Source organism: Guillardia theta (genome assembly GCF_000315625.1).
Source record: "Guillardia theta CCMP2712 unplaced genomic scaffold GUITHscaffold_34, whole genome shotgun sequence".
In the NCBI taxonomy this organism is placed as follows: domain Eukaryota; class Cryptophyceae; order Pyrenomonadales; family Geminigeraceae; genus Guillardia; species Guillardia theta.
The window spans coordinates 405,778-415,117 of NW_005434640.1; the positions used below are offsets into that span (position 1 = coordinate 405,778).

General features: G+C 57.5%; 5 protein-coding genes across 5 annotated transcripts in view; 2 read left to right on the forward strand and 3 right to left on the reverse strand.

Annotated features, from left to right (window-relative positions):
• The window catches only part of GUITHDRAFT_138861 (hypothetical protein), a gene marked incomplete at both ends in the record, with an annotated part of 5,463 nt that extends 3,531 nt beyond the window's left edge, over positions 1-1,932 (forward strand). The window contains 4 exons of the mRNA XM_005832568.1: positions 731-794; positions 1,385-1,531; positions 1,670-1,729; positions 1,897-1,932. Of these exons, the coding sequence (XP_005832625.1) occupies positions 731-794; positions 1,385-1,531; positions 1,670-1,729; positions 1,897-1,932 (307 nt within the window). The remainder of the gene's footprint in view (positions 1-730; positions 795-1,384; positions 1,532-1,669; positions 1,730-1,896) is intronic.
• A 493-nt stretch (positions 1,933-2,425) lies between these two features.
• On the reverse strand, positions 2,426-3,114 carry GUITHDRAFT_108523 (hypothetical protein; the record flags this gene model as incomplete). The annotated part of the gene is made up of 2 exons (XM_005832569.1): positions 2,426-2,687; positions 3,083-3,114. 2 exons carry the CDS (start codon positions 3,112-3,114, stop codon positions 2,426-2,428), a joined length of 294 nt encoding a protein of 97 aa, XP_005832626.1.
• Positions 3,115-4,326: 1,212 nt separating this feature from the next.
• On the reverse strand, positions 4,327-4,641 carry GUITHDRAFT_71217 (hypothetical protein; the record flags this gene model as incomplete). The annotated part of the gene is made up of 2 exons (XM_005832570.1): positions 4,327-4,525; positions 4,571-4,641. Coding segments are annotated over 2 exons (270 nt in total), but the record flags the coding sequence as incomplete, so codon positions are not given.
• A 983-nt stretch (positions 4,642-5,624) lies between these two features.
• On the forward strand, positions 5,625-7,583 carry GUITHDRAFT_152654 (hypothetical protein). Its single transcript, XM_005832571.1, has 7 exons — positions 5,625-6,347; positions 6,393-6,521; positions 6,566-6,624; positions 6,682-6,772; positions 6,877-7,014; positions 7,061-7,191; positions 7,347-7,583. The coding sequence occupies exons 1-7, from the start codon at positions 5,647-5,649 to the stop codon at positions 7,529-7,531; spliced, it is 1,434 nt and encodes a 477-aa protein (XP_005832628.1). The 5' UTR covers positions 5,625-5,646; the 3' UTR covers positions 7,532-7,583.
• A 934-nt stretch (positions 7,584-8,517) lies between these two features.
• GUITHDRAFT_71255 (hypothetical protein) lies at positions 8,518-8,880 on the reverse strand (the record flags this gene model as incomplete). The annotated part of the gene is made up of 1 exon (XM_005832572.1): positions 8,518-8,880. A coding segment is annotated over one exon (363 nt), but the record flags the coding sequence as incomplete, so codon positions are not given.
• Positions 8,881-9,340: the final 460 nt, after the last annotated feature.

Genomic DNA, 9,340 nt, shown 5'->3' on the forward strand with positions numbered 1-9,340 from the left:
GAGGAGGAGGAAGAGGAGGAGGAAGAGGAGGAGGAGGAGGAGGAGGAGGAGCGGGAGCAGAGGAAGAGGAGGAAGAGGAAGAGGAGGAGGAGGAGGAGGAGGAGGAGGAGGAGGAGGAGGACGAGGGCGGAACTCGAACTGGTTCAGGTTCTCCTCCTCCCCCGCGCAAGCGTACCAGACTGAGGCTTGGACCTCTCCCCCCCTCCTTCTTCTGCCTCTCCCAGGATGCGGAGGCAGGGGAGGTCGTGATCCTTACCCTACGAGGTCGAGGCCTCACCTTCCCCTCCCCCTCCCCTCTCTCCTCTTCCCTCTTCCCTCTTCACTCCCCCTCACCTTGTCGGCAGCTTTCTGAAACAACACCTAGAGGCAAGTCAAGCAACATGTCCCCTCTCCTCCTTCTCTCACCTCTGCCGTCTCCTTTTCTTTCGTAGCTCTCAGTGCCTCTTCCAACATCAGCACGCGATCCTCCGACGCCTTGAGCTTCGCCACCAGCCGCCTCTCCTCCCCCTGCGCTAGTTTTCTCTCCCTCTCGCTCGTCTCCTTCGCTTCTGTCAGCCTCGCAACTGCTCCTGCTCCTCGTGTCACTCAATCGCCTCCCACGGCACTTCCTCCTCGTATCCCTACCCACCACCACACAACCCTCCTCCTCTCCACCCCCTTCCTCATTCTCCTCCTCTTTCTCCTCCTTCCCCTCCTCCTGTTCGCTCGATTTCTCTCCACCTTGTAGCAGGCGAATCGCGTTCGAGCTCTGCAGCTGGACTTCAGCTCGTTCACTGCTGAACTTCTCCTCCCGGGTCGCTTCAGCCCAGCAGTCCCAGGAAGCTCGGAGGAGGAGGAGGAGAAGCTTTCGCTCCCTTCCTCGCAGACAGAGCTTTCTCCTCCTCCCTCGCCTCCACTCGCTCCACAGCGGCAGGAGGAAACGAAAACGAGCCATTCGAGAGAGAAGGACATGAGGCAGCACCAGCAACTTCCTACTCCTCCCCCTCTCCTCCTCCTTCTCCTCCTCAGCCACCAGCCAGCTCAGCACAGAAGCGGATGAGAGGAGAGTCACGCGCAGCTTCTCCTCCTCCCTCGCCTGCTGCAGGTTGAAGTAGTCGAGCTCGAGACTTGCCAGCATGCGATTAGTCAGCTCCTGCTCCTCCTCCACCCCTCGTCGCGCCTGCATGGTCGTCAGTCCCTTCTTTCTACTATCACACAAAAACACCTCCCTCCCTCCCTCCCTCCCTCCCTCCCTCCCTCCCTCCCTCCCTCCCTCCCTCCCCCGCTCCCCTCCTTCCCTCCCCCGCTCCCCTCCCTCCCTCCCTCCCCCGCTCCCCCCCTCCCATTCCCCGTCCCCCAACTGTTTTGGTGGCTGCTTCCTTCCTTCCGCTGACTATCCTGGCAGAAGATGTACCTCTCCTGGGGCAAGAAGCTCACCTACATCATCGCCTTCGTCCGGTCCAACGAGCCTCCAGCTCTCTCCCTCCTGCTGACACCGAGCAGGGGCCGGTGCGAGGACGTGACGACCGACTACGTAGACGACATGGAGGAGGTGAATGAGGACTCGAAGCTCTCCCTTGTGCTCCCTTTCCGCTCCTCTCCTTGCCTTCTTCCCTCCCCGTCGCGTCTTCTCTTTCCCCCTCTCCCCTCGCGTCTTCGCCCTCCCTCCTTTCACATTTTTCTGGTGCAGGTGCGGAAACGGCGAGACCTTACCGACGAAGACTTGAAGGCGAGCCTAGAGACAGCCCAGGTGCTGCTCCCCGCCCCCGCTCACTCGTTCCTCCTTCCTCTTCCTTCCTTTCCCCCTGCCTTCCTCCCCTTCTATGGTTCCTCCCTCCTCCCGACCCTTGTCCCTTGCCCTCCTGTCTCCCTTCATACTCCTCGCCTCCTCTTGCTGCTCCAACCATGAAAGCGCAGAAGGAGTTCCAGCAAGAGCAAGCGAGCGCGTCCTAGGCACAGGAGATGCCGCATGCTCTCTCGCTCACAAGAGAAGACGAGCAGCAGGGGCAGCAACAACAAACAAGCGCGGTGATCTTGATTGGGAGAGGCAGAAGCGAAGCGCGTCGAAAGGAAGGATGAGATCGAAGACGAGGCGTAGCATCGTCGTGGAGCCGTGGGCAAGCAGGAGGAAGAGGAAGACGGGAGCCAGTAGGAGGAGTCTTCTCCTCCATGGATGAGGAAGGGAGATGATGGGAAAAGAACAGGGGAAGGGAGTGATGGAGACCAGAAGAAACAGTTTCAAAGACAGACAGGTTCTAGTCGAATGTAAAAGAGAAATTGAGAAGCCGGAAGTTAAGGGGCAAGCAACAAGGAAGGGAGCGAGGTGGGAGAGAAGGATGGAATGATGAGTAGAAGCAATGAGAGAAGAGAAGGAGGAGGAAATACTCCAGGTAGGGGGGGGGGGGGGAGATTCATGGAGGAGGAGGAGGAGGAGGAGCAGCAGCAGCTATGGCCTCCGGCGCTTCTCGTCGTAGAGTCGCAAGAACTCTTGACGCTGAGCAGGAGACAAGGCATTTAGGAAGCTGCTCCTTCTCTCAGCGCTCGAGCTCTCAAACTTATCGAGCACCCTTATGATCTCCTCGTGCTGCCTCTGATGCACCTCGTCTGCCCTCTGGCTCATCAACTTAGCTCTGATCTTCTCCTGCTGCATCCTATCCAGCACCGTCTCTCCTTCTACTGCCATGGTCGTCTCGGCCTCGAAGCTTGCCCTGTGAAGGAGTCAAGTCGTGAGCGAGTTTTTTGCACGCGTGTTTCCGTGGTGCTCGGCCTGCTGATGTTGTATGTGATGTCTTGTAGGAATACGCCTCATGGTTTGAACCTAGTAGCTCCCCCTTATCTCTCAACATCCTCCCCCATCGTTTTGAATCTGTCTAACTTCACTCATGCTCGTCTTGACCCTTGTGCTCTCTCTTTAACTTCTTCTCTTTCTCGCCTGAATCCCTACTATTTGTGTTCTTCTCGTTATCCCCAGTTTCTCATTTGGAGCTCAACTCTAGGCACGGTGATCTCCTCCTCCTCCCCCTGAATCTTCTCCTATCCTCGTATCCTCCTCCATGACCCTCATCTCCTTCTCCTCTTCCTCCTCTCCTCCTCCTCCCCTCACCTCGTTGGGTTGCAGCATGGAGCGTTCCCCATAGCAGCCAGTCAAAATGGCCCGGCACGAACACCCTGCACATCCCTCTGACAACAAGGATGACCCTACCCCTGATAAGGACAATATCCTCACAAATAAGCTGTATCCTCCCTCAAGGTCCATTATGACCCCTCTGATATTATGATATTTCATGGCTATTGGAGGGGATAAATGAAATTGCGAGTGAGTTGTACCCCTCCATTGTTCAAGGTACCCCTACTCATATGCACCCCTACCCCACAAAATGTGTTTCAATTCGGCTGTTCGCCAAAACTCCGACGGGTCAGCGTAAGAAAGCTTGCAAGAGAAGAAGAGAAGAGAGAGAAGAGAAGAGAGAGAAGAGGAGAAGAGAGAGAGAGAGGAAGAGAAGAGAGCAGCAGGGCAGCAGGGCAGCAGGGCAGCAGGGCAGCAGGGCAGCAGGGCAGCAGGGCAGCAGGGCAGCAGGGCAGGAGAGGGGAGCAGGCGAGCTAAAGAAAAAAGCAGAGGAGTGGACAGAAGAACACAATTCTAGGATCAAATGGCAGGAGCCGAACACATCACGTAGGGTGTCAGTGAAGCAGACGGCCATTGCAGCAGCTTTCTCTACAACTTCAAACACCACCACGATCACCACCATCACCAATGCCGCCGCAGCCGCTGCTACTGCTGCCGTACTGTTGGTACTAGTTTGCGAAGATGAAATACACTCGCTCCTCTTCTCACTTCTGTTCTGGTCGTCTCAATCATATGTCGTAGCATGAGACAACTACAAAGTGCCAAGTTTGAGGCGAAAAGGAATCGATGATACAGCAGTGCCCTTGCAGCAAGTTGTCACTTCCACTGACTTGATCGTGTCATCGCTTCTCTTCCCTCCTTGGCAACTTGAGGCGGAAGAGGAAATAGGGTCGAGCAGGCGATAAAATATGACGATACTGGCGATCACACCCCGCATATCTCTTGACCATCATCACAGCTGCTGACAGGAGGGGCATTGATAGGCGGGTTGTCAGGGAGCGAAGGTGTCAAGCTTTCCTTCATTCCAAGTCCTCAAGACATACAGGGGAACGTCTCCTGCCTTCACTGTGCCAGCTTCTTTGCTTTTTGCATCGCGTTGTACGCGTCCGAGGTCTTGGGGGGCTCGAGCAGCTCCTCCCCGGCTGCAATCCTCCTCCTCTGCTCGATGACCTGCAGAACGATGAGAACAATCGGTGAAAACGCGTTCCCGCATGCTCCTATCACACCATCTGCTTGAGCTTTACGCCCAACGCCGAGTCGAGCTTCACGTCGGCTGTGTTGACAAGGTAGTTGTCTAGCCCTCCATGCTTGTCGATGGTCTTGAGAACCGATGTGGTGATGCGCAGCTTGATCATAGTGTCAAAGCAATCGCTCCATAACCTCTTCTGCTGAACGTTGGGCATCCAAGTTCGACGAGTCCTACGAGATAGTCAGGCTTATGACTCGCACCCTACCCTCCCTTACTTGCGCTCGGAGAACGAGACGTTGTTTCCAAACCCGATCTTTTTCCCGCCGAACAGCCCTCTATCTGCCCTGTCTGGTCGGCTGAAGATGCATCCCCGTCAGAGCAGGAGTCTCCGACCAAAATATGGAGGGAATGGCGGAACCCTCCAAGGGCGCAAGGCATGATCAACCAGGGGGGAGAGGAGAGGCGGGGGGCAAAGGGGAGGGGAGGGAGAAAAGGGGAGGGGGTTGGCAAGGTGAGGGGAAGAGAGGAGGGAAGGAGGGAAGGCAAAGCGAGGTGAGGGATGAGATGGGGAGAGGAGGAGAGGGGATGGGGAGGAGGAGGAGAGGGGATGGGGAGGAGGAGGAGAGGGGATGGGGAGGAGGAGAGTGGATGGGGGGAGGAGGGAGGGGAGGCGAGGGGAGGCGAGGGGAGGGAGAGGAGGAGAAGGGAGGGAGAGTAGGCGAGGGAATGGGTGGAGGGGAGGGAGAGGTGAATGTGAGGGAGGTGACCTTGCTCGTTGGAAGGCAGACAGGAGCAGCGACGGCGCCGTCGCCCCCCTCCTCAGAAACGACGCTCCCGGATCCATGCAGCCGCTCTCTGACGGTTACAGAACCGTTGTAAATACGTTGAAACGTTCTTCATTGCCCGCCTCCCCTCTCGTACCCCTGACAGCACCCCACCCCCTGTCCCTCATTGCGTTAAAATTGTTGATGCCACTACCCCCTAAAATACATACAGGACTACAATTCGGCACATCTTAGTCTCTCAAGGGTGGGTGATATGTTATGGAAATAGGGGTAGGGGTGATCAGAAAGGTGTAAAACAGTCACCGGTGCTCCTGATTTTTGTACGGAATGGGGGTGGGGGTAGCTCAGGAAAAGGGGGTGTGCCGTGCTAGGCAGTGTTGAATGGGTGACTGGGGCAGGGATTTCATTTTGTGGGTGGGGTAGTACAAATTAAAACACATGTGGGGTACTAGAAAAGGTAAATGTAGGGGTACTCTGAAGTCACTTCTCATTTTGTGGGGTACATGTAGTGTGTAGGGGGTGGGGGTACAGGGTAGCGGTGCGCAGCTATGGCAGGTCGGCAGGGCATGAAGGCAATCTGGCTCCTGCTGAGCCTTCCATGCGCAGTGAGCGCAGCAGCAATGGCATCAGGAGCAGGAGTAATGGCCTCATCAGGAGCGTCATGCTCTGAGTCAGTGAATGCTGCCCCGCAGCTTCAGTGGAAGCCAAGGAACAAGGCATGCTATGCCCCAAACTTGCCCCTGTCGTGCTCCAACCCACGCGCGCCTCTGAAAGTTTGTGGGGTGCCGAGGGCGCGCTATGCCGCAGCTTCGAATGTGTGCATGACGCATTCCGACGGCAGAATGCAGAGGAGAGATGTTCTTGCTGGAGCCTTTGCCCTCAATGTTGCAGGGTGTTTCGTGCCCGACGTCTTTGCCGAACAAGCGCAAGACTTGATCAGCGACGCTTCGAACATGCCCTTGTCTCGCAATCAGCTCGATGCAGGCGCCTCGTACATTCTGTCACAAGAGCAGGCCTTGATTGGGGAGGAGGACCTGCGAGACGACATGATCTTCACTTTTAGAGGCGAGCAGATGGTGAAGACGAACAGCGAGGGAGCTCTCCGATACCTCTCGCGGCGCAATGCAGTCTTCTTCGGCGAATCTCACGATTCGTTCAAGGACAAGAAGCTTGCAACGAGGATCTTGAAGGAACTCCACGAGCGCAGGGGCCGCGTGGTCGTCGGACTGGAGATGGTACAGCAACCGTTCCAGCAAGTCCTCGACTGGTGGGAGGACGTGGGTTGTGCTGTGGGTGCTGAGAGCTGTCGCAGGTATGTGTTCTCAGCCGTGCCCAGCAAAGGTTCGGACTCGCTGCTGTTCGAGAAGACCGAGTGGAACGACCGATGGGGGTGGAACTTCAAAGCATACCTCCCGGTCTTGCAGTACTGCCAGCTGCACAAGTGAGACGGTTGTGGTGCTGTCTCCTGCACTGATGTGCCGGTAGGATTCCTCTGCTAGCTCTCAACGTCGAGGCCGAGACTACCAGCAAGGTGCAGCAGCAAGGTGCTCCTCCTCCCTCCTACGAGCAGCAGGCTTCGATCCCTCACCCCACTCACACAGGTCTGGTCTCACTTTCCAGCGAGGAGCGGAGGAGGTTGATCATCGACCCGAATGGTTTCGTGCAAGAGAGCCTCTCCAAGACCTTCCCCTCGTGCGACTCCCCGTCCCCCTTCCCCGTCCGCGTCCTTATCTTACCCCATCGCCCCTTCCCCGTCCTCCTCTTCCTCTCCTCCTGCCTCGTGACAGCTCGGACAGGTACGTCAGGTCCGTGCTGAAGCCCAGCTTCGACGCGCATGTCAACATGGGGATCTACAACAACGATGCCAAGACCTTCCAGAACTTCGTGGCCAACAGGATCTTGTGGGACGAGACCATGGCGTCGGCAGCGGCCAAGTGAGGAGCAACATGATGGGCAGGCGCCTGCTGACTTCGGCCGCAGGTTTCTCCTCAAGAACCCTGACGTGCAGCTGGTGGGGCTGGTGGGAGGGGATCACGTCAAAACGAATCACGGCATCCCCGCCAAGATCGATCGCATCCTCCGCAACCTGGGCTTCTCGAACCCTCACACAGGTACGTGAGAGGGTTCAGAGCAAGGGAGGGAACGAAGTGAGAGGGAGGGAAGGAGGGAGGGAGAGTGGGAGGGAAAGGAAGATAGGGAACGATTGTTGGATGGTCATAGAGCAGAAGAGGAGGAGGAGCACACAGGGAGTGACAAGTTTGCGCAGCTTCGGTAGCGTTGAACCCCAACTGGAGGATTTTCTCCAACAGCCGCAAGCTGGTCGAGCTCGAACATCTCGAGGTGGCGCAGCAGAAGGAGAGCGCGAGCTCTGAGGCGGAGTGGGAGGGGTACGGATGGAACAGCCAGCAGTCTAGGAACCATCCCTTCAGCGACATCGTGTGGTTCTCCTGAGGGTCCTCGCTCGAGACATGCCTGTATACTCTGTAAACTATTCTGCTCCACTGCCCTCTCCTCCTCTCCTCCTTGTTCCTCCTTCAGCCGCTCTCCTTCTCTCCCCCCCTCAAGCTCCGGTAGCTCTCCTTCCCGCCAAGCCTCACATGTACTGCAAGCCTTGCGACTGCTGCTGATAGGGCAGCATGGAAGAGGTTGTCTGCTCGCTGCGTCAGGTACTCCTCGCCTCCTCCTCTCCTCCTCTCACCACAGGACGAGGTGCCATGCTCGCTAGAGTCGGCAACATCCCCCCCGAAAACGAACCAGCTGGCAACGAACCAGGGAAGGAGGCACGAGACTGCTGGGCCTGACAAGAGTTGCCGTCACTTGCCGCCTCCTCCTCTCCCCTCTTGTCTCTCACTGCGTTCGACTGCGACTGAGACTGCGTCCGGTTCCCTGCTCCCCCATACCTCAAGCACGCAAGCTGGTCGGGGACCTTCAAGTCTGTCAGCAGTTGCAAGGGGAGCGATGGAGAGAGGAGGGAAGGAGCAGGGGAGCGGGAAGAGGAAGAGGAGGATGTCAGATCTCACCTCCAACGGCCTCCAGCAGCCGAAGATGGGGCAGAAGTACTTCTTCTTCTCTCCGTCCTCTGCCTTGGACTCGACCACCATGGGCATCTTGGGCTGCTCCCATGTCGTCATGTTGGACCCTCTGTTCCAGTAGTAGAGCTTCTGCGTCCTCTCGTCCAGCACGACCTGCCAGCCGTTTGGCAGCGCGCAGAATTCGTCGAAGGAAGAGACCCAGTTGGTCTTGTGCTTCCTCTGCTCTATCAGGTGTTGCAGGGCCAGCGGCACCACCTGGGGAGGGTCCATGCAGATCCTCTCGGAGGCAGCAGCCGAGTCAGCCGACGCTTCGTCCCTCTTCTCCTGCGAATCCTGCGAGCCCCCAGCGTCTTGGGGCTGGAGGTTCTTGCTGTGACAGGCGTCCAGCGTCTCCTTGAGGTCCGTCTCGAACATCTGCATCGCATCGCTCGCCCACTTGAAGATTGTGCTTCCCTCCTCGTTGTACATGAGCGCGTTCTTGAACGTGAGCCGCATGTCGGCTGCGACGTCTCCCATGGTCTCGTAAAAGTTCCCCGTCTCAAGCCTGTGCCTGATCGTCCCCAAGTCCATCGGCTCGCGGATCACGTCGAGGTAGTCTGAGCAGCCGTCCTCCAGCGGCCGCACCGGCGAGAGGAGCATGCGGCAGTGAGGACGGTTAGTGGACTTGTCCACAAGCTCTTTGGCAGCCTCGAGGTACTGGGGGACGGAGAGCGGGACATCCTCGCCTGTCTCCCCGTAGCTCTGGTTCACCGCTGACTTGACTTTCATCATCGACGTATCGACAATCCTCTGCAGGTTCTGCACCATGTCGTACTCGCGCGAGCCGTACTTGAAGTTGGTCACGGCGTTGCGGAGGGCGAGGCGGATGTCAGAGTCGACCTGCAGAGAGCTGCTGTAGATCCCCAGCTCCATGGAGTAGCGGACGAGCGTCAGGTCCATCGGGTTCACAACCCTCCTCGCGTTGTCCTCGTCTGCGAGGAAGTCGCCGCCCTCGGACATGAAACTTCCATTTTTGTCCTTGGTCAGCGTCTCGAGCAGCCGCGAGATGAAGTTGAGCTTGCGAGGAATCTTGCTGTAGTAGAACCTCTGCGACTTCTTGAGCCTGAGCGGCGGAGGTCCCTCCTGCTTCTCCTTGGATAAGGCGTCAACATCCATGTCCTCCGAGCCTGAGATCGCAGCAAGTGAGCACGAAAGGACTTGAGATGTCTCCTCCTCCTCCTCCTCCTCC